This window comes from Castor canadensis, chromosome 12, assembly GCF_047511655.1.
Source record: "Castor canadensis chromosome 12, mCasCan1.hap1v2, whole genome shotgun sequence".
NCBI classification, from domain to species: domain Eukaryota; kingdom Metazoa; phylum Chordata; class Mammalia; order Rodentia; family Castoridae; genus Castor; species Castor canadensis.
The window spans coordinates 689,967-714,154 of NC_133397.1; the positions used below are offsets into that span (position 1 = coordinate 689,967).

The following is a 24,188-nucleotide window of genomic DNA, read 5'->3' on the forward strand; positions in this document are numbered from 1 at the left end:
AAACCCCTTGGGACTCAAGATGGTCTCCCTCCTGGGAGTGCACCGCACCTAACCCTCACCACAGAGGGTGTGGCTGGAGGCCGTGGGCGGAGCTGACGGCAGGTGGGCGGAGCTGGAGGGTAGTGGGTGGAGCTGGGGGTGGTGGGCGGAGCTGAAGGACGATGGGAGGGACTGGAGGGTAGTGGGCGGGGGCTGGAGGCAGTGGGCGGGGCTGACGGCTGGGGGCGGAGCTGAGGGCGGTGGGCGGAGCTCCCAGGCGCCCTGAGCGGCGGCTGCCCTGGGAGCCCGAGCCCATCCCTGGAGGGCGCGGACGCGGCGCCAGCGCCCTGAACGCTGCGCGGGGCCGGCGCGGAGCTCGCCGTGTCGCGACAGCCGCGTGGGCGGCGATGAGCGCAGAGGGACCTTCGCCCCCGGCTGCCCGCTGCGGGCGCCCCGGCCGCCTGCTGGTGCCGGAGAGAGTGAGTGGGGCCCCTCCCGCCCGGCTTTTCCCCGCGCCCCCGCACCTTTCCACTCCGGTTTATCCCGTCGGGTTCCTCTTTTCCCCGCACCCCCTTCTGCCCTGCCTCCCCTTCTCCCCCCGCTTCCCCTCTCCCCGTGTCCGCTCCTATCCCCCTTGTCCTTTCTCTCCCCCGTGTCCCCTCCCCCCCCACCGTGTCCTCTTCCCCGTATCCCCTCTTCTCTCCTCCCCGGGCGTCTGGCAGGGCGGGTGGACACTTGGCCCTGGGCGCGGTGGGCACCACCCGTTGGCCGCTCCTCTCCCCCTGCCTAACATGTCAGCTGGAAACTTGTAAGCTTTGGTTTTCAAGTGTTGAAAGGTGGGTGTTGGGGCACAGGCGCTTCCCTTTACTGCGTGGGAGTTAGGGTCTTCCAGAATTGCTGGCTTTGCCTAGTACTGCTTCCTGGGAGCGGCCCCTCCTGTCCCAGTTCCTGGTCCAGCCTCTGCTCAGCTGAGGTCTCAGCTGACCCCTGAAGGCCCTGGCTGCCCCTGTCTGCACTGTCCCTTGTGCCCAGGGACTGTCAGCTCAGTGTCCCCAGCAAGCCAGGGGCCTGCTGATGCTCCAACTCAAAACATTTTTTTCTATCCTAGTTCAACCCTGAACAACATCTCCATCCTCTTATTTTTAAATAACTAAACTATTAATTGACAAAACCCAGAAATGTTGGCTCAAACAAAAACAGAAAGTTCTTGGAAACCTTCAAGTTGCCACCCACAGCACAACTTAGTGTTCTGGAAACCGTCTACAAGAACAGCTGGCTGTCCTAGACTTGGAGAGCTGCTGGGATGCTGTCCTGCAGATGCACTGGGGGGGCCCCTTCCTTAGGATTGCTCCTGGAGAGCTCCCCAGTTTCGGGAACCACAGCCAGACAACCAGGCACATCCAGCTGCCCTTTTAGGGTAACAAAAGCAAGTGTGTCAAGAGCCTAGGCTGAAAGCTGGAGAGTTCTCATCTGTCCTGATGCTTTGCACTTGAGTCGTAGTAACCAGCAGGGTAGGGTGCTTTGATTTGTGTGTGTGTATTTTAATGTTATGTAGACATGAATCTCTTCTTTGTGCAGTGTACCATTCTGTGAGCTATTCCCACCCCATCTTTACATTTTGTGTGAAATGTGGGTGTTTATTTTTTTTCAAGTACTTGTAACATGAATAGTTATCCAACTATTGCAGATGGGACTCAAGCCCTAGAAAATACACTTGGAGTGGTTAGCTATAAAATCCAGAAAAAAGTGCAGAAGCTCTGGGGTCCCTGGCTGCTGCTTGTATTCCTGCTCTGAATCTTGAACAGTGCCCCCACATGCCTAGTGGTGTACACTTTGGGAGAGGTTTACTTGCCACAAATGTCCACAACTGTTGGAATTACACTGAGAGATGGCACGCATTGATTGTATTTCATAATTTGACTAATTGATGAGTGTCGGCAACAACTTCGGATTTTTAAAACGTGTATCAACTCCACGTGTTCAATACTGACAGCTCCGTTGAGCTGCGTGGTGATTAGTGTAAGGCGTGGGACAGTGTGGGGAAAGACCTGATCAGCGCTTTCTTTAGAATGAGAACCTCGACGGTGTGAAACAACCCATCAAGGCCAAGTAGTTCATTAGTGATGCAGGGCATTAAAATGCAGGGCTTTGGACTCCTTATCATGAGGTGTGCGCAGATGCCATGCTCAGCCCTGCTGCACGGTAAGGTTTGGATTCTCACTTAGTTAAAATGAATCTGTTAGATGTCACGTTTGCTGGTTTGTGTTATGAACAAACAGCTTGTGTGTCAATGGCATTGTACCTGAAGCACTGTGAGCCTTGGGTGGCCAGTGATTTCCTTTTTCATTATTGGAGCGTAGAAAGCCTTGCAGAATTCTTAATTTTCTTATCAGTAACTATGCATACTATTATTGAACTTGTGTGGCTGTGTAATCGTTTCAGTTAAAGAACGTGATGCTTCTAATTTGAAAAATAATGATGAAACAAGGACCATACTGAATCCACTATATTTCCAGTCATTTTTTTTTCTGAATTAAAAAATATAACCCATCTTTATAATGGATGCTTGTTTCAGTCATGGGAACTTGGGCAGCTTTGACATCTCCACTTTTTCTCTCAGGTAACTGTTCTTGTGTATTTTTCTATGTTACGTCAGGTCATACAGTGCTGTCCTGATGATGCTGTATTATTGTGGTCATCGCATAAGTGAGAAGCACCAGCCCAGTGTGCTGAGAGGCTCTTCATTTATGTTCAAACACTGCTACATGCATTGACCATGTGTTCCTCATCCTTGCTGAAAACTTTACCTGTAGAATTTCTGCCCATGTCTATGACTTCAGCCAAATCCACATATTCTAAAGCAGGGAAGTATCTGATGTTACTAGGAGATGTGCTGCATAGTGAACAAGTCAGAAAATCGTGCTTATTCATTGAAAATATTAGAAGTTAAACTTGTCTTATTTCTTGAACTATACATGTACAATGGCAGCCTCTTATATCTACATATCCAGGTATATTTTCATTGTTATTTAGATGTATTTCCCAAGGTCGCCCATGTGACACAATTTGAGAGAGGCATGGAGGGGGCATTGCTGTACCCCATGAGGAGGGAGCCCCCCACAGCCCAGGTTTGTTGTTGAATGGGTATATTTGCTGCAGAAATTATGTGGAGCACAGGATGGCATCAGGTAGCGTGAGCCCCATCAGAGAGGCTCTTTGCATTTTTCCTGTTTCCTCCTGATCTTGCCATGCTGGTACCCCGCACATAGGCACACCATGTTTATGGGTGCAAGTGGACTGACTGCTGAGACTATTGTACCAGAGAACCAGAGATTCTAGACTTGGAAGGCACCTGTGACTGGAAAGGGCTGTTCTCAAGGTCACTTAGGTTGTTGTCACTTAGAGTTTGTAATTGACAGGCAGCAATTGCATGTATGTTTGGGGTGTGATGTATATTGTGGAATATTGTGGAATCTTACGTAATCGAACTGGCTGTTTAGACTTTAGAGTAAAACACAGTAAGGATGGTTTTTAAAAAGGCCTTTTAGGGGAAAACCGCACTAAGGATTTCATGGAAAATTAGTTTACATTTTAAACTGGTGAGTCCCACTGGTTGTGGCACCTTGTTTGCCCTCCTCAGTCTTGAACAGAGAGGTTGGATTATTCTTTGCCAACACTAGGTGGCACTGTTGCCCAGCCCTGGCTCCAGACTTTAAACTGGAGCCTAGTTTATCCCTTCTATTTCTGCCCTAAGCGCTCAGATGCTGACATGACCCCTTCTGTTCTGTCCCACGTCCTGTGGTCACTGGTTGTCTCCCCCAAAGGAGAGGGCACCTTGAACTCCTACCCAGGGATGGTGACTTCTCACCCCATTGGTCTCTCCTGTCTGTTTTCTTGCACATTTCAGGGGATACAATTAGGATATGATTTTTCAATTATGTTACTTAGTAAAAATAGTTAAACAGCTACTAAGGGGCCTATATTTGTAGAGGAAATCCTGTAAAGTATTATTAATCACTAGCTAAATTTTAATTAAGCCAAGAATTAGGATTCAAGGAAAATGAACATGCCTTGTATTTAAGGCTACTCGTGTAAACAGTTGTAAAATGTCAGGTTATATTTTTCACAGGAATCAGTCTACTTCTGAGATCGCTTACTCCAAAACTGCTGAGTCTTCATTTTGCTTAACCGGTTTTATCGCATTCATTTCTGTTTATTTGTTTACCATACTTTTTATTGTAAATGGAGAACACTGGTTCTAAGCTGAAGCATTTTGAGAGTGAGCTCAGTTTGGACAGGCACCAAAATCCACCTGACATTTGGAGGCTATCATTTGATAAGCACTGAATTACCTTGCTATAAATACAGTCATGTAAGATACCAACTTACCTTATGTGTTACTGGGTTGACTAGCCTTCATTTTATGGGTTCATTTTCTCACCACTGTTCATTGGACCCCAGCTCCAGGGAACAGATGTCCTTCTCACTGTAGGTGAGTAGTAACTTCATTTAAGTGCTGACTACTGAAGAGTAAGCATAACTAAGTTTGTTTTAATCAAGATAATTTAAATGGCAAGTCATATGTGAGAGCTGGGTTCTCTTTCTAGAACAAATACTTCAAGCAGGCAGGAATTCATGCCTCACATCACTATAGGTAAAAATACCACCTCAGAAAGGTACCCAAATTCTGTAAGAGAGCATTTTGAGTAATTGAACTACTGTTTAGGAAAATAATCTGTAAATGTGAAGTAATTGTCAGTTATTCCTGTCAAAAATTATAACTTATTTTCCACAGAAAATGAGTGTTTTACATCCAGCAGTACTTCCATGCATGCTGGATGACACAGCCTTCAGACACAGACAGAGGACTCCTTGCATGGTGTCCAGGGGAAGCAGTGCCTTTCCAGGGCGAAGTCAAAGAGAGGGAGGAGAAGGGAACTCGAATCTTTGGCGCTTCCCCCCAGGTGAAAGAGCCACACTGAGCTCCATTCACAGGACACCTCCTTAGTCCACGGTATCTGTCCACAATCCCAAAGACAGAACTGACCCCAGTGCCCAGTCCCAGGCCAAGCGCCCTGTGTCCACCTGCCTTCTCCACTCAGGGTGTCAGCAGTTGGCTGCTTGCTTCCCAGCATCTCTGCACTTGGGAGCCCTTTCCCGCTCTGCCTGGACGCGTGGGGGTGTGTAAGTGCCACTGGAAGCTGTTTCATCTCCTGTCTTATTTTGGCCAGGCAGGGTTCCCAACTCCTGGGATCACACCATCACCATGTGCTATGGACCGCAGAGCTGTCTGCAGCCTCTGAGTGGACCTTTGGGGCCCAGCCCTGCATGGGGTTCACAGGAATATTTCCAAGTCTGTTCTCTCTTCATAATGCAGAACAGGGTTTTCTGTGAGGTTCACATGTCAGAGCAGCATCACCCCTTGGCTGATCTCTGTACTTCTGAATTTCTGCCTGGGATGTTCTTCCTGTTAGCCTTGGCCTTTGGTAGGTGATCTTCTCTCCTGTACCTGCTGCCTAGTGCGGCCTCCTCTGGTTTCCCTTCTGCCTGGCTGGTTCTTAGTCACAGTGGTAGCCCAGAGCCTCCTGCTAGGCGTCCACTGCTGCCTCAGGTCAGCCCTGCTCTGCAGCCTCATCCCCTAGGGCAGTGTGCACTAAGTCCTCCCTCGATGGCCTTCAGAAAGGGCATGGCCAGCTCTGATAAGGGTGCTGCCTCCCAGAGAGTGGAAATTGTTCCCTTTGTTTCGGAAGGAGGCAAGGCTGGGGGATGAGCTGTACCCCAGAGCTGAGGCACAAGTGCTGCTCAAATCCATTCCTATTTCTCTGAGTTAACATCATTTACCCTTAAGAGTGAGAGAAAGTTCCATTTCTGGCTCTTGGACTGATAATCTATTTTATACTTACAATTAGCTTATTTGGGTTTAAATAAAATTGTGCATTTCTATTTTTATAGTAGCTAGATTTTAATTTTATGAATTAGCATAACTATTAGTGGTAAAATGTAATTTTTTTTCTTTTCCTTGTCTCTACCCTGCTGGAGATTATCCTTGATGATTTCTCTCCAGGTGATTAGAGTTCATCCGCTGGATCTATCAATTAGACCTTTCACAGTATGATTACCTGGAGTTTTCATTATGCTCCTCATGCCATAAACTGGGGCCTTCGTCCCTCAGATGGGTTAGAAATGGTCCCTTCAGAAAGGTGTTCTCTCTTAATGCAAGAAACCCAAGTCTGGTTGTTTTCCTAAAACTGTCATGATGCAGCGGGAGAGAGAAGCCAGCTCCATCCTGTGCGTCAGAAATGCCACGGTTTGAGTGACTTCCTGTGTGTGTGGAGGGTGGAGTAGGGTGAATGGAAAACACAGCACATAGCACCAGCCATGTTCCCTGGATAGTGGGGATTGTGTGATGTGAGGTTAAACACTGAAAAAGTGATTTGTGATTATAAATTTACACACATGCACAGCACACATGTAACTTACAGAACCCAGACAGAGCAGTGTAGGCCCCACCCACTCTGCTGGAAAACAGGAACAAATGTAATGGGATGTGGTCCACGAGGACCTGTCCTGGGGGACTGTGTGACACCCAGGTTCTGATCAAGCAGCTGTGTGTGTTCATCGGTGCATGTTAACCGGGACAACACCAGTGTGTCCTGAGACATTGAGAGAGGTCTGCCTTTAAAGCAAGCAAACAGAGAATGTGCTTGTCTTATGGCACTCGTTGGGGGTCTGTGCTATAGAGAAGAGCACACACACTGATCAGTTTAGTTATCTCCCCTGATGGAGGGGCACAGGGCCAGCAGCATGACTACTTGAACTGATGGTTGGGGCCTCTGAGCCAGTGAGTTGGGAAGCAGAGGGTGAAGTGGCCAAGGAGCAGCTGGCACCTGTGGTGAGCTGGGATTCAGAGACCTGCCTGGACCTCACAGGGTTAAAGGCATGTGTGCAGCACACCTCATGCAGGTGCACCAGTATCATATGCTTGTACACCACCCACATGTACTCAACACACACCTGCATATGCCAGACATGTATACAACACATGGCATGCATGTGTGTGTCAAACACGTGGACATGTGTATACAACATGTATACTGGCATGTGCCCATACACATTATGCAAAACATATACACCTATGTGCGTATTACACAGCACGTAACATTCACACAGCATATATGAATACACAGAGAACACATGCATACTCCACATTTGCACACAACACATATACACATACACAGAACGCACTGTATACCACTCAGGCACATGTACACACAATGCAACCCAGGTATACAATATAGCTGTGTGCAGCACACACTACATATACATATACACACTCACATGTACACAGCACACAACACACACTGGCCTGGGGCTGTTGGAGCTGGCGTGTCTGCTTCGCTTACCTGTGCAGAGTGGAGGGTACACAGCCCTGCGCGTGCTCTGAGGTTTTCACACCGATGGAGGAGCTATGGTCTGGCTGTTCCAATTCATTTTCCCTTTCCAAAGCCAGTGTGTTTATGGACCAGTTTACAAGCTGGGCTCACTTTGGGTCCATGATTATCAGACAAGAACATCTGTGTGTCGAGGTTGGATGGCGAGGGAAGAGCTCAGTGAGAAGGGTCAGGAAAGACAGGTCTGCATCCGAGCAGTTGCTCATTTCACTGTGGCCCTGTCATGTCCTCATGGTGCTGAGACAGTGGCGTGAGCGCCTCACCTCCCCATTGTACCCAGGTTGTTTGCTCCTCACAGTCATCTTTGTCACTATGTCTGTGGTGTGCACACCACTGGGACTTGCAGTTGGTCTTCATTTTAACCAAGTGTAGCTCAAAAGGCCTCCAGCTCTCTGCTATCTTTGACCCCTTTCTCCTTTGGGTACCTTTCCTGTTCACAACTTTGGGTTGATTTTGTGGTGTTGGGCAGCATAGCAGAGGACAACCCTCAACCCCAGCTCCACCACTGCCTGTGTGACCTTGGTCAAATTACTAAACTTTCCTGTTTCTTACCAGCAACATGGAGATAATGGTGGAGTTCTCACTGTAGGGTCCTAGTGCTGACCCCATTAATTGATGGCTGTTAACAGGATGTCTGGAGTTACTTAAAGAATGGCACCAGCACAAGTTAGAGACTGTTATTGAACTTGTCCCTTCAAATGCAAATCACAAGTAGCCTGTCACGACACCATGCAGATTTTATTCTGGATGTCTCTTAAGAATGTAGGTTCAAGCATCTTGGTGGCTTGGTAGGTTTTGTTTAAAGGGATCATTCCAATGGCATGCATTGTGACTGAAGTAGAATTTCTCTGTCAGTTAGAAAGCCACTTGGGACCCTAAGATTCCATCAAATTATGCAGACTCAGCCACATTGCTGTTCCTGGTGGAATCTTGTCCTAGAGTCTGCTGGGTTCTGATTCCCTGTGGGGGTTTTCTAACCAGTGGCAAGACACCCAGTGCATTCTGGAAATGTTGCCTGCAGTTTTCCATGTGACTTTCGTTGTGGGCTGAAGGGTGTTCCCCAAAACTTACGGCCACATCTTAATGATCTCTGAAGTTTTATGTCAAGAGTGTGGATATTACCTTATTCAAAGGATGGGATTAAGTGAGGGTTTTAAAGATTTAAAATATTTAATTGGCAAATAACATTTGTATATATTCAAGGTATACAGTGTGATGCCTTGGTCTATGTATACACTGTGTACTAATTACAACAGCCAAATTAATCAGCACATATAGTTGCCATTATGTGTGTGTCTGAAGTGGACACTTAAGTCATGATCCCCTGGTAGATTTCAGGTAAAATACACACTATTATTACTTACAGTCACTGTGCTCTGCAGGAGAGCTCCAGAATTTATTCATCCTGTAACTGAAAGTTTGTACCCTTTCATCAGCATCTCCCTACTTCCCCGCCTCCACCTCCTGTCAACCCCCTTCCCATCCTGGGTGTCTGTGCGTGTGGCTGTCACAGATGCCATGTGGAGGTGGACTGTTCGGCATTTGTCTTCATTAAAGACCTTGAGGGGAGTTTATCCTGAATTATTTAGAGTGCTTAAATACAAGCATGTGATTCCTCGTACTGGAGGGGAAGTGGGAGTCTGCAGACCAGCATGCAGGGCTGAGGCAGAGATGGGGGGAACATAGCCACAGTTGTGCTACACCTGGGGTCACTGGGCTGGAGGAGGAAGGAGGATCCTTCACTGAAGCCCCTGGAGGGATTTGATCTTGGACTTCTGGGTTCAGAACGGTAGGGAATGAATTCCTGTGGTTTTAAGCATTAGGTTGGTGGAAATGATACAGGGTCCCTGAGTGCACACATCTTTCTGGGTAGTGCGTGGTTTTCAAGAGAGCACCTGCTTTAGAAACACAGGGGATTTGAGCACAACCCTCCCCTCCCCAATACATATGACTATATTGTCATATTTGTGCTCCGAATGTTCTGGAGGACTTCATGATTTTAGCACAAGTCCCCAAGGTGGGGATGGCTGATGCTCCCCATTTGTAGGTAAGAAAACAGGGGCCAGACGCCTGTGATTGTCCTGCCAGCAGCTGCACCCGCGGGACCTGGCTGCAGAGGGTCCCTCTGGTCCTGTGTGCTTCAGGGAGAGAAGGTGTAAGGAATTCCAGTGAAATGGCCACTTCCTGTTAAACAAATGAGACAGCAGAAATTGGACCAGAAATCACATACATGCTTTGAAGTTACCTGTTTATGCCTGGGTCACCATCACAAATGCGGGAAAAGCAGGCAGGTCAGAGCAGACCGCCTCTGAGCACCATGCTCTGCAGGGAGACCGTGTGGGGTGATACCAGCCAAGTCACATCCAGGTTCCACATCTGCTGCTTTCACAGACTTACCTGAAAAATGTGACCATGACCAGTTACTTAAGAAATGCGAACAAAAATCCTGTCTGTAGGGTGAAGGTTATCAACTAATCCTGAGAAGTACATACTTTTAAAGAAGCTTTTCCTTTTTGAGTTCATTCAAAACTTTATTTTTAATATCCATTTTCAATATGAAAAACTCAAATTTAAATAAATATTTTTAAAACTCAGTATAAAAATACATGGTTGAATAAATTTTGAAGATAAGAGTATCTTATTATGAAGTATCTGTGGATGAACAAAATATCATTCCCTGTTCATCCTTACTTTGTGTCAGTCGTGGTGGTAACTGGTGACTACAGAGGGCAGATTTCATGTAAAACATGGCAGACTTTGTGATTTTGCAAAGACGTGACGTTTTTATTGAAGCTGAACTAGCTGGAGCTTTGTTAATTGGCTTAAAAGAAAAAACAGCCTAAAGTCAACATTATCTAAATTGGTGCTTACGATTTGAAATCAGAGGAAATGGATTTATAATTAAAATCTGGTTTAATGTAAGTAAATGGCATTTTAAAAGAAAATTTATTCACTTAAAATCCAGAGAGAAATGAAAAAAAAAAGATGCACCATTTACAAACGGATATTGTACGATACAGTATATATCAGCATTGCTATAATTGTAGTATCAAACCTGCTTAGTTGACCCGGGATTTGAGGATAATATAAACCCTGAATTATGACCTACTAAAACCCTGGGGTTTCTTTAACATTTGGGGAATGAGAACCTAATTCTTAAAGGGAGGAAAGTCATAAGAAAACCATGCATGATGCACACCTAAGACTCGCCCTTCTTGTGTATGACACAGATTAACAAGGTAAAGGGAAAATCTGACCTTTTACTGTGGGAGGTGCTGTGCTTGGATGAGGCGCAATGATGCTTGTACAAGTTCATTTATAGATTTGGTAATATTGTAACTTACAATGTATAATTTGATATGGAAATTTATACCATGGCACATTAACTTTAACATCATAATGAAGAGGAAAGAACTCCTAGCTAAAAACAGAAAAAAATAGGTAAAACTAAAGAGCTGTCCTGTCAGGACAAGGCACAGAGGCCAGTTGAAAGTGTGCACGGCTTGCCCGGTGCACTTACCAGCTGGGAATGAATCCTCTAGGCCAGGTTGCCAGCTCTGTGCACGTCCCCAGTGTCCCTGGGTTGCAGTTATTCCCTTCCAGCACTCTGTCAAGCATTGCTGTGGCCACTAGGGTCTTTCATTCTTATCAGGGAGGAATCAGACGCTTACAGATTTGCCCTTTCCCTGTTCGCAGATGAAAGAGGGTCAGAGGCAGAGGCATCTCTGAGCCCTGGAGCTCTGCAAAGGATCCAGGAGGAAGGACTCTGGGGCCGAGGGGGATATGGTGAAGTCAGGATGCCTGTGACTTCCTCATTGGCTCTTCTCAAGGAAGGTTTTGCTTTATCAGCCTAGGACTGAGAAGGAGGGAGAGGAAAATGGCGATGGGCTCCATCACAGAAGCAGGGTGAGGTCATACCGGCCTGGGCTGGGGCTGCTCTGAGCGCTGCTGTGACCCTAGGACAGTGGCCAGTGATGTGACCTTGCATCTGCCCATCACCTGCTGTGGTCTCAGGGAGTATCCTTCCAGCTTCTGAGGCACAGGCAGGGCACGGTGTCGGTACCTGGACAAAGAAAGTGTCAGGAACAGAGTTCCCAGGACCCTGCATGGGGGAGGGAGTGTTCAATACCTTTGTTCCTGGTGGTTTTCCAGTGCATATTCTGCAAGTCAGACTTCCATCTTACTTTTTAGAACTTCTCGTTACAAAATTAGAATTTCCACAGTTCAGTAAATTGTCGTTGGCTGTGGTGGAATCCCTGGTCAACTGCAGGAGGCTGCTTTGATGGAGAGGTGGTGTGGATCCCAGTCCTGCAGAGGGCTTGATGAAGACACACAGCTTGCTCTCCCGGGGGAATGGTGCCATCCTTATTGTCTCCCTGTTCTACTGGCACAGGTGTCTTTGAGGTGACAACATTGCTTGGGAGCACTTGGGAGCTGAGTTTGCTCTCTGATTACAATCTACAGGGACCATGCCAATTCCCCTTGAATTTTCAGTCCGTAGCTCTCATTCATCAGGAACACATCAATGAAGCACATTTGGAATGGGCTCATGCAGCTTATCTCCTGAATCCCAGGTCTGCAGGATTGCATTTCATGGTCTTCTCACATGAACGACAAGCTGGCCCTGTCACATGGTGCTTTTCCTCAGATACGCCTGATTCTAGGACAGGGAAACAGAGCCTTCTTTAGCCCATCTGGCCAGTCGAGGGATTTATTCTTTATTCAGACCTTCAGCACAAATGTGTTTTGGGCTATGGATCTCCAAATATTTGGAAATAAAACAGTGCGTGCACACACCCAGACATGCACATGTACAGACATACACATGCATGTGCACAGGAACACACACACATACAAAGTATACCTACACATGCACAAGGACACACAAATGTCCCCATACATGTATGTGGATAGACACATTTTCACCCCACATATGCAAACCAACATGCATTCCTGTGCACCCACAGGCGTGAACACATGGAGACACACACACACTCATATAGGCTTGCATGCATGCACATGAACACTGAGATGTGTACACAGACATAAACATACATACATTTGTGTGTACATTGTACACACGTGCACATGCACAGTCTTGTGCATGTATGTAAACAAAGGTTTACATGTGCCCACACTCATACCGATATGTGCACGTAGACACACGTGCAGGCACACAGATACCCATGTTCACACAGGCTTGCAAATATGCATGTGTGCACATGTGCCTCCCAGCTTTGCCTCAGGCTTACCATGTCCCAACTGCATGTCCATTTTCAAACCTGAATTCCAGTCGTTCTGTGATGTATTAGGTCACTCATCTGTTGTAGCAAAGCCCCGACAGAACCATGGACTCCTTACTTCCTTGGTTTTTTTTCTAAAATTCACACAAAAGTTTTGTCTGCTGTGTAATATATGAGATGGGTTTAATATCACGTAAGTTTTATAGTTTCTAACCCACTTTTTGATTGAGAACAGTGTTTCGCAGATGTGCTTGTTGCTCTGGACATTTCACACACATCGCTGTGCACACAGGTGAATCCACAGCTTGCTTGTCCAGGTTTGCCCCAACCTGTGCCCTCTTGGCTGGGAGTGAAACTGAGTAGCTAGCAATGCACTGAGGTAAAACACAAAATGACACAACAGTGGGAAACATCTCAACATCGTGATTCTTGCTTTCTAAACACAATTTGTGTTAAACTCAACAGTTCTCACGTTGGGTTTCCTAGGAAAGAGCCAGAGCCGTGTGGCCAGCTTCTACTTGCACACAGACACCCTGCTCACTCTAAGTAGCTTCCTTGCTGTTCCTGCTGGGCACCCTCACCCTTCTCAGAGCTGACTGTGGCTGAGATTCAGTTATTGATTATGGACTTGTCACTCAGTGCTAAATCCACCGAGAATGGAAGCCGCTGGCAGGTGAGGCACTGTGCCATTCAAATCCACAACTTGGTTCCCAGAATGGAGCAAGACACAGGCTGCCGATCCATTTATCAAACACTCTTGAGAGTGTGAGTGAGCTCCAGAGTGGTCTGACTAGCAGGTGTCTCCACTGCCTGACCTTGCCCCCTGTAAGACCCTTCTCTGTACAGAGGCCACAGTGGAGTGAAAGGCACTTCCGAAGCCCATGTCCTGGTCAGCCTCTGCTGCCCATTGCTCCTCAGTGGCTCCCAGGCTCCAGGACGAAACCTGAGTCTCTGGGCAGCCTTAGCTCTACCTCTTGTCCTCGGCTGGATTTAAAGTGCAGTGTGTGACAATTGCACTTAGATCTTCATCCAGAATACACCAGACAAGGGAGAGTGAAAGGCCAAAATGCCCCCACGGCCACGACAGCGCCCACAGTGCGAACAGAGAGGTGAAGGGAAGGAAGCAGCTAGGAGATTGGGTGGTGCTCACTGCAAGGTGTCAGGGCTCTGGGCATCACCTGTGTACTTGGCCACCCTGGGTAGCAGGAGGCAGCCACACCGTCCTTGGGGGGACAGACTGCCCCAGAGGTGGGGTGACTCGGGCCTCAGTCATCTTGCTCATCATGACTGATGGATTAGCAGCTGCACCCCACCACCACTGGCATTCTTCAGTTACTCTAATGATGGTGACAGTCTGAACCTGGTGCATTTTGGAGCAGAACAAGGAAGAAGCATGGCTTCCTGCTGATGTCAACAAAGCTGCTTTTGCTAAAAGCACCCCTCTTGCACTATGAAACAAAAGAAAAAGAAAAACCTCTCTGGTTAGGGACAGAAATCAGAAGTCCAGGGTCCCATTACTGACCAAGGAGCCTCACACCATCTAGAGAGCAACCCCTCATCCCCTCATTTAGCCCAGTTAAGCGGGAGCTCTGTGGGAGACCATGGGGAGGCCACTGATTCACGTGACCAGCCTTGCCATCTCTCCTGCTGCCCTTCCTCTCCTGACCTGACCTGTCCTTCCTCTGCCTCTGTTAGGCCTCTGCTTTCTTTTGAGCTGTGCACTGACTGCATCAGGCAACAATCACATATTGATCCCCTAGGAGTCTCCTCCGTCTCGGGACATCCTAAGCTAGACAGCAACCTCTCCACATCCCTAGGTCTCTGAACAGTGCTGAATAAACAAACTCATCCTGAGCAAGGCTGTGGGGACAATGATCACACAGTCAGAGCTGCTCCAAGGTGCAGATGCCTTGCTGGGAGGGAAACAAGACATCCTGAAGGCAGTCTGGAGTTTTCATGTCCTGTGCCCATTTATCTTCCTATAGCAGAATGGAAATTTTATTGTCAGAGTTTTACAAGATTGACACGAACCTATTTGTTCCTTTGATTTACTTTTCTTTCACAACTCTGGAAAATGAGATGTTACAGGGCTGCATAATTTGCTGGAAGAGATTTTCTGTGCGAAGTATATTATGTGCCATTTTTATGCCCCCCCAAAATTTGTATTCTTTTTTCCAAAGGAAATTACATCTATTTGTGTAGATCAAACTCTTGTCACCAAGTGTTGCCAGAGGACCAGATATATATAAATCACTTTCACTCTTAGGCACAACCTGGTTTCTAAAGCCAACAGCAATGACAAGAACAGAGCTGTGTCCGTCTCCTCGAGAACCCTCAAGCTCCCTGGGGTAATGGCCTCTTCCCTGGCGAGTGGATCAGGCCAGTGGGGACAAGCCATTGCACAGGGATGCTCTCGGTAAGTGGAGGGGCTGGATGAGTTTTTTTTGTTTTTTCGCAAATGTAGGAACAGCAAGGAAGCATTTCACGCTGGAGCAACCTCTGTAGTTAGGACTCTGCCTTCTCTAGGAGCTCATGGATGCGCTGCTTCTTCCCAGGAAGTCAGCAGACCACGTGACTCTACTCTTGAACTTGGACTCTGGACAGGTGGGTCATGACATTCACCCTGCTCCAGGCCTGCTTTACGCCCCTCTTGGTGCCAGGCCAAAGGGTCACCTTACAAGCGCTGATGTCTTCAGCCCAGGGTCATTTTGCTCTCTAACTTAGAGGATGTGAACAGAATTACTGCTGGGGAACCGTCTCGCAGAACCGCTATGGGCAACGTGGCTCCTTAGACTGACTTTGTAGAGAGAGAGGGTTGATCCCCATGGTGAACAGTCACCGTGTCTTCCATGTAGGACTGTGTGGGACCATTCCTCCCCTAAGGGAACCCCAATATGGTTGACTTTTCACCCCAGCCACTCTTTTAATTGGTTAAATTCTCATACCATATCCCTTAGTTGTTTTACAACAGTTATTAAAATACAGAGAGAGGCAGGGAAGCCTCGCATTCAGAATGTTCAGGAAAATAGACAAGAAAGAAAATGCAAAGAGGAAAGGGACTATGTTCACTTGACCTGAGGAACAAGGCTCAGAAGAGAAAAAAGAGGAATGTTATTTATTATTTTATTTGTTTTTATGATTTTGGGGGAAAATACATAATTTTTCCTGGCAAGTAATGTATACACACAGACCAGAGAGTTTCATTTTTGTCAAGCTTTGGTGACAGGGCTGGGATCACAGTGAACAGTGCAGATGTGTAGGGCCATCTCTGTCCTCGCCTGGGGCTGAGCACAGCTGTGACCCCTCTGGACCTCAGCCTCTCTCCTCAGGTGTTCATGGGGCTGCTGGATGCGGTGTGGAAAAGAGAAAATCCCAGAAGTCAGGTTTCTGTGTCCATTTATAATGCTGTCAACACACCCTTTACGTGCCCTTCCTGTGTGAAGGTGATATCTGGTAACTTTGTAAGTGAGATCGTCACTGTTAGCTAAAGTGGGAGAGACCTCAGACAGACAGGACTCCTGGACAACTCACGGTCCATAGGAAGGGACCGGTCTTGTGGCAGAGCCTAACATTGCTGACACCCAGAGAGGGGCTCACAAGCAAGTGGACTGTTTTTCCTTCCTGAAGTAGAGGAGCCGTCTGTTCTTTTAGTAGAGGAGACGCTGCAGTCTTGTTGATTAAGGCACAGATCGTGTTTTAAGGGAAATGCCCTGGGCGTGCCAGAAAACGGAGACCAATGAGCACACGGCACTTTTAGAGCGCGCACCTGTGCAGGCTGAAATTCGTAGGATGCTCGTAAAACACAGTAGCTCCTTTTCTTACCAGTAGCTTTTGAAATTTAACTTGATTGTTACTTTGTTGAGATTACAGAAATAAGTGATATATCACATGGCTATATGTATTATACTTCTATATAATATCTATTATAAAATGATCACTGACTCACATTTTTGAGTGGCAGTTATGTTTGTAACACTTGCAAAGTCCCATGTCTGCACACCTGGGCACCTCCATCCCTGCCTGTTTGTGTGCAGGTCCTCACCTCCCCTTGTCTGCACACAAGTGGTCACCAAGTGTGTAGGCCTGCTGTGTCACATAGAAAACCATGACTCCCCATCGTGGGTAAGCAGCAGCCCTGACAGCTTTCCATACCTCACCTGCAAAGTAAAGTTTGAGTCTGGCATTAGTTGACTTCACCCTGCTCCCAGCTTATAAGTCAGACTTTCCAGTACTATTTCAGGGAAGCTGGGTCAGTCACAAGACTCTTGGCCAGAGACCAACTTCTAGGACAAGGTTGAGCAGCACCTGCACATGGTGGGCTGTCCAGAAGACAGGTGTCTGGGGTGGACATTCACTGTCTGGGTCTATATGAGCTGTGAGGGCTGGACCGGGCCTGCCTCCCTGTGCACCTACAGAAGGGACCAGGACTTTACTCCCAACAAATCAGGGCTTCTGGTTCTGGACACTCTACAGTTCTGTCACCCAGTATTGGCCTTGTGGCATGCTGTTCACTTACAGCTATGGTCCACTTATGTGCTGTGTCCACGTTACACAGCATGGAGTGACGTCTGTCTCCAGGGTGGCCCCTCTGGCCTCGTCCTGTCCGAGTCTGGTGTGTGGTGCGCTGTGACGGCTGCTGCCCGGTCAGCACCTGCTCACCCACAGGAGGGATCTCAGCTGCTGAACTCTGGTCAGCTGCCATCCCTCCCTTTCCAGGTTTGTGAGGGGACGGCAGGGAGGGTGGTCAGATGGAGAGTGCCATTTACCTCTCGGTCACTGAACCTCAGACATCCGACTCTGCCTCATTGTAAGACTGCTTTCACCTTTAGAACCATCAGTGACAGTGAATTTACTTCTGTTCCTGCTTTGGGGGGGCAGACTAACTGAGATTCAATTCCCGCACAGTAAATCTGCCCTCAGCGGTTGCATAGTTTGAAGAATTTTGACAAATGCAGGGATGGAGTCCCTCCGTACTCAAGACACAGCACTTTCGTAGTCCTGACTCTGTCCCCCTACCATCTGCTGGCCTGTTTCCAAAATGTTATGTAAGTAGGATCTTACTTCTAAGATTGATTTGGGTCCAGCTTTCTTCCATAGCATGGCACTGTTGAAAGTCCCTTGTGGACTGGGCACGGTGGTGTATGCCTGTAATCCAGCCACTCGGAAGGTGGGCATTGAGAGGATCACAGTTCAAGGCCAACCCAGGCAAAAAGTGATGGAGAGCCCATCTCAAGCAACAAGCTGAGTGTGTTGGTTCATGGCTATAATCCTGGGTATGCAGGAGGCATATGTAGGAGGATTGCAGTTCTGGCTGACCCTGGGCAAAAATGCAATACCCTATCTGAAAAATAACTAAAGTCAGCAAAAGGGAGGAGGACGCTGTGATATGGCTCAAGTGTTAGAGTGCTTGTCTAGGAGGCCCTGAGTTCAAATTCCATACAGCCAAAAAGAAGACAGGGAGAGAAGAAAGAAGGGAGGGAGGGAAACAGGAAAGTCATCTGTGGATGTAGGTGTCAGGACTGGGGTCCCTTGAAGGGGCCTTGGCGCCTGTCCACCCTGTCACCACTGATGGACACTGTAGTTTGGTGGTAGTAGTGTCTGTATTGTGCGCAGTCTGTCTGTGAGGTGCACTTGAATTTCTGTCGGGAACGTCTTGGCGTGGGATTGCAGGGTCTCAGGACAGGCAATCAGACTTCACAGGAAGGCCGACGGTATTTCCCATGGGCTGTGACAGTGTGTGACGGGCTTGGTGGCTTTTGCTTGTGACCTTGCCGCCTCTGCTCAGAGCCAGGGCTTAAGCGCGTCTCCCTCGTGAGAGGGAACGTTGACAGAGCACGTTTTTAATTTGGGTGCATTCAGTTTCCCTTTTGTTTCCTGGTCCCTCTCTATTTACAAAATACTTTCCTAATCTAATATCACTAAGTTCTGGGAGGTTTATTTGGACATATTTTTCTTGCAACATTTTTTGAAAATACCTTCCCCTTATAAATTTTTCTGGCATTTTATTCTGTTGTCTCATGTGGAAATGTGTGTTTCCGGTTCTGTTTCTTTGACACTAAATGTCCGTCCTCATGCCACCGTCACCTTCTGTTCATTACTGTAATTTAACAGTAAGTCAAGACTGGAATTAACACGAGTCAGTCCAGTTTGTTCTTTAGTTTCAAAGTTATTTTAGATACTTCACGTTTTCATGTAATGACAGAATCACTTTCTCTGTTTCTGCAAGTATGCTTGCTGGAATTTTGATTGAGATTTTGCTGAACGTACACCTCAGTTTGGGGTAACTTGGTATTTTATAAATACTGGATTTTCCAATCTAGGCACATGATAAACTTCTCATAAACTCTCACACTCTGCCAGCCATGCTGCATCGCTTCTGTGCACAGAGCTTGCACACTTTGTTAGTGACTGTGTGAAGCTGTCGAGGTTGCTTCATGGAAGTTAAACTGGTGGTCACGCTGTCTTATGCTTCTGCTCCTGTGGACACCATGTGGTAGTTTGAGTAGCTTTAGCTTTAGATTCTCTGTAATTTCCTATTTGGCAATCATGCTAGCTGTGGTAAAGACTGTTATTTCTTCCATCTCCAGGATTTCTTTTCATGTTTTCCTTCCATGTTGCAAAGGCTAGCATCTCTAACAAAATGCTGAAAGGCTCCTTTCACCATCAGCTCCATGTTAACTAGAGATTTTCTTACTCCCCTCCCTCCCATGCCTTGTTGGCTGAGAGGTTCTGTCCAGAATGTGTGGAAATTACTGGAAAACCCATTTTACATCCATTGACAAGTTGATATAATTTAGTTTTATAGTTTTATGTGTTGTATGACAATTATTTCATGCAAATTTGCAATACTGGCACAAATCCTGATGGACATTACGTCTGATTCTTTCAATTCGTTGATAAATTTATCTGACGTTATTCTGTTCTGGTGTTGGCAGATAGGTTTATAAAGGAAACGACCTCCAGCTTTCTCTCTTGTGATGCCTTTGCTTTTGATACGAGAGTAGTTCTGACTTTCTAGGTGAATTGAGACTCATTCCATTCTCCACAATAACTGGGAAGGTTTTTGAGTGATTTTCTACTGAAGTGACTTACATCTAGAGTTTTCTCGTGAAGTAAATACACACAGGCCATTCGGGATATCCATGTCTTCTCCAGTGAATTCTGGGAGCTTTGACCCCACACTTTTGTCATTCCATCCAAGCCATGAAGTTACGCACAAAGCTATTCACACGCCATCCGCACAGTGGCAGGTGCCTTTCATCCTGGCGTTTGTAACTCCTGCCCAGCTTCCTCACCTACTCACTTTTCTTGACCCTTGGTAGATATTTACCAAGGTTCTTGAGTTCTTCAAAGAACCATCCTTTTTGTAGTAAAAATAATAGTAAAGTTTATTAGGAAAGGAATTTAGTGAAATAGGATAAAAGTGGGGAGAAATAGGGCAAAAGGGAGAAACACTGTCTGCTCCCCGTGCAGGAAATGGGAGTAGAGACTCCAAGAACATCTTTTTATTATTGTTTCTCTCTATTTTTAAATAACTGATTTATGTTTGAACTTATTATTACTTCCTGCTTCTTTCTTGGGATTTCGATGTTCATGTCTTCTTACAGGGAGTATTATTCACATCATTAATTTGGGGCTTTTGATTTAAACTTTTACTGCTATTAATTTTTATAAGTAGCACTTTAGCTGGATTGACACATTTCGATATGTCTTTAGACATTTGCTTCTTCAAAATATTTTCTGACCTGCTTATGATCTGCGCTTTGAAATGCGCTTCATTTACCACGCTGTTTTATTCCCAATATTTGGACATTTTCCAGGTGCTTTTTGGCTTTGTGATCCACCTTAATTCTGTTGTGTTTTAAATTCGTTGAGGTCTTATGCTGAAGAGTGTGCTTGCATTTATGTCCCACGTGTGGTTGGAAACCATGCAGGCCCTCAGCGTGGACGACACGCCCCAGGTCTCCCTCCCACACGACCCCGTTCTGTGACTTCACACCCACACACCGTTGTGCAGTGGATGGCACTTCCTGCTTTGTACCTGTGTCCACTGCTTTATCGAGCTGTACATGTGGACGTGTGCAGGCAGGCACACATCGTATATGTAGAGAGGAAGAAGCTAGAAACTGTAAGGCAGGGTGTATCACAGTGTTGGAGGTGTCGGCGGAAGGGTGGGAAACGGGAGTAGCTTTCATTATAATAGCACCTGAGTGTGGACTGTGATACGTTAACAGTGTACAGTGTAAACCCTACATCAACCACACATTCACTTTACAAAAGAGTTATAAATTTAAAAAGTCAAAAAAACCCCTAACGTTAAATAATAAAAACACTGACTCTGCAAAGGCCAGGAGACAAAGAAGGATGGGCAGAACTAGAAAACGGTACCAAACAGGGGTGAATGTGGACAAAATACGTTACACATGCATATGGAAATGCCATTAAGAAACCCCTTACTATGTACACTTATATACTCCAATAAAACTTAATAAATGTCCATCCAAATAAATAAAAACCAAGAAAACATACAGAAGGTAAAGATGCACTGACATAGAGGTCTTTAAATTCAAAGTTAAGGGTTTCAGGCCGGGTATGGTGGATCAGGCCTGTAATCTAGGTACTTGGGAGGCAGAGATCTGGAGGGTCTGGTTCTAGCCATCCAGGGTGCAAATGTCGCAAGGCTCCACCTCAGCCAAGAAAGGCCAATAAAAGGATGATTGCTGTGGAGGCCATCAAAACTCTGTTCAGAAGTGACCAGAGCACAAGAGGCTGGGGCCATAGCTCAGGTGGTAGAGCGCCTGCCTGGCAAGTACAAGGCTCTGAGTTCAAGCCCAGGCTCCTCAAAATAAATAAACGAATAAAATTAACAGTTAGCCACAGACAGGTCGAGGAAGACCAGTTGTTTTGCTTTGACCAGATTTAAAGGGCCATAGTATTTGTGCCCCCTCTGCTTTTGCTCTGGGCCCCTGCAGCCAGGTGCAGTCCCACTTCCTCCGGTCCCTGTGCGCCCAGTCTTCTCCGCAAATCCGAAACACATTTCTGGACATCAGACGTTGACCAACAGTTCTGTTTTCTCCTGGTGTTTGAGGTTGTTGCCTCCTGGCTCACACACCTTGCTCTGGGGTTTCTGCTACCCACTGTCAGGGTTTTTTCTTCCTCTCTGGGCTCTGGCAGGTTGGCAGTGAGTGTCTGTGTCCTCCTCTGGAGCTCTCTGAGGTCTCCCCTGCAGCTTCTTTCTTCCGGGTGGAAAGTCCTGTCCTCCATACTGTCACCTTCACTGCTTCCTTGGATTTGCCCTCTCACCGTTTTGCTCCTGACACTTTCTTAAATTCTAATCTCATGAATATTAGGTTCTTTGTTGTCTCCCCTTGGCTTTGGGTTTCCTATTGTTCCTTTTTCCCCAGGCTCATTCTTTCATGCTTTGCTTGGGTAATTGCTATTGACTTTAAGTTTACTGATTCTTCATGCTGTAGTGTTTACTTTGTTGATAACACTTTAAAAGATTCTTAAGCATCTCTACAAAAGTGTCCCCCAGCATTTCAGTTTGGCTTTTTTTTAATAGCTTGGTTCTTGTTCATCCGTGTCTATCTCCTAGGTTGTGTTAACTTTCTCCTCGCAGTTTCTGGGAAGAGCCTGTCTGACAAGTTTTGCGTCGTGGTCAGCTGAGGGATTTTGTTAACTGCTTCATTTGGTTGACAGCAAGTTCCTTAGTCTTGCTTCAAGGGAACACTGCATTTTATGCTGGAATTGAATGTAGGAAGGATGGGAGAAGCTGAGATAAATGCCACTTGCACCCCAAGTGGCCTTTCTCCTTCCCTTACAGCTGGGCAACCGGTCAGGTCAGCACGGAATGCAGGCGCGGCTTCTGTGGGTTCTGTGGGTGCTGTGGTGTGGTGGTTCCTCTTCTTCGAGGTAGCTGATGTGCTGTGGGGTCTTCCTGAGACGCTGCTTCCCAGGGCACAACCTCTTCTCTGTTTCTGGTGCTTGCTGGAAGGCCAACCATCCATTCCCTTGGCTCAGCAAAGCTCGTGACCATGGGGCGAAGGCAGCACCTTCCCCTCCTGTGCCGGACAGCACGGAGGCCTCCACCCTGAAGACGTCGTCACCTCCCAGAGACCCCACCTTGAGAGCATGGCCCCGCATGAGGTGGGAACTGCAGAGGATATGGCACTCGGCCCAGGGCAACACCGAGCTGTCTGTTAATGGTGACGTCTTTCCCCGCAGGTGTCAGTGCTACATGCCATCACTTTTGTGTGCACATTCTTATCGAAACTGCCGAGAAAGCACCTAATTAAAACCTATTAAAACAGGGCTACACTGACTCTCATTTTAGGAATGTCTCCTACGTCAGAGGGAAAAGTTGGTGTCCTTATTCTAAAATATAAACAAGGAAATTTGTCTTTAGATGGAGCCAGCCACTCGGTGTCCTCTTGCAGACTGGACAGTGTAGCCGCCTATTTCACAGAGGATTTGGAGGCTTTCCTTTACTGCCTTTTCCTCTCCCTCCTGTGGGCTTGTTTAATCCTTACCACACTGGGGCCAGGAAAGAACACGCCATGTGCTGTGGGTACGTCTCGTCCATATTAAAGCGAAAACTTGCTTCTGTGTGTTTCTGCTAGTGATCAGATAGTTTACTACTGAAGACAGAGGGAACCAGATGCAATTTTGTTTTTCCTTGACTGTAGGGGTTCCAACTAGCTCTCTCTGAAAATCTTGAAATATTCATCTTTAATGAGTTTCAAGGATGAAACTCAAAACAGTGATTCAATTTCCTAAGTCATGCATGACTTATACATACCTGGTGTGGGGAAGTGGAGGTGGATGGAGGCGGATAGGTGTCTTTTAACATTAAAACCCAAAACCTCAGACCCTGACTTCAATCCTAAAATGGCAAGGCAGGCTGTAATTGTTATACTACCCCCATCACCTTATTGCATTAGGATGTTTATGTAGTAGAAAAGGATCTTGCTCTATTAGAACTTGCTGGATTATTTGATTTTCCTTAATCCTGCAATGGACTTGACCTACTATATTCAAGTGCTGGAATGTGAAGCAGTTTTTTTGCTTCATATTACACTCAGTGACACCCAGGGAGCACAGTGGAGGTGTGGCGTGTCTGCGGGTGCCATGTTTGTGATGGCAGGAACAACGCAATCTCTGCCCTGTGTTCTGGCTACTGAGGTGACATAAGGCAAGCTGCCTTAGTCTCCCCAGAGTGAGTGTCCTTGCTTGTCCATAAGAAACCCAGCAGCAGTCGTGACAATGAGTCCCTTCTCAGTTCCTTCCGACTGTCAGAATGCTAAGTCTCCTGAGAGACAACTTGGGAATCGCCCTTAAGCTTAAATTTGACAGGGCAATTCCTTCTTCCCTGAGACAGAGTCACAAAGATGCTCACATGGAGGCCAAGTGCACCCGACACTGAAGTCAGGAGACAAAGGCAGCAGCAGCTTGGACTCGACCAGAACCCGTAAGAGTCGCAGGTAATGTGTACTGTGTAGATCGAAAGCACTTAATA

The 24,188-nt window shown here is 46.8% G+C and overlaps 1 protein-coding gene across 7 annotated transcripts in view; it reads left to right on the top strand.

Moving 5' to 3' along the window:
- The first annotated feature begins 308 nt into the window (after nucleotides 1–308).
- Sntg2 (syntrophin gamma 2) overlaps nucleotides 309–24,188 on the top strand; it is a 226,846-nt gene continuing 202,966 nt past the window's right edge. For 4 of the 7 annotated variants that reach the window (XM_074049063.1, XM_074049064.1, XM_074049066.1 and 1 more), the window contains exon 1: nucleotides 309–458. In XM_074049063.1, the coding sequence (XP_073905164.1) occupies nucleotides 387–458 (72 nt within the window). In that variant the 5' untranslated portion in view covers nucleotides 309–386. Of the gene's footprint in view, nucleotides 459–745; nucleotides 15,090–15,115; nucleotides 15,278–22,103; nucleotides 24,154–24,188 lie in introns of those variants that run through there. The other 3 variants (XM_074049062.1, XM_074049061.1, XM_074049065.1) reach the window with 3 other exon arrangements.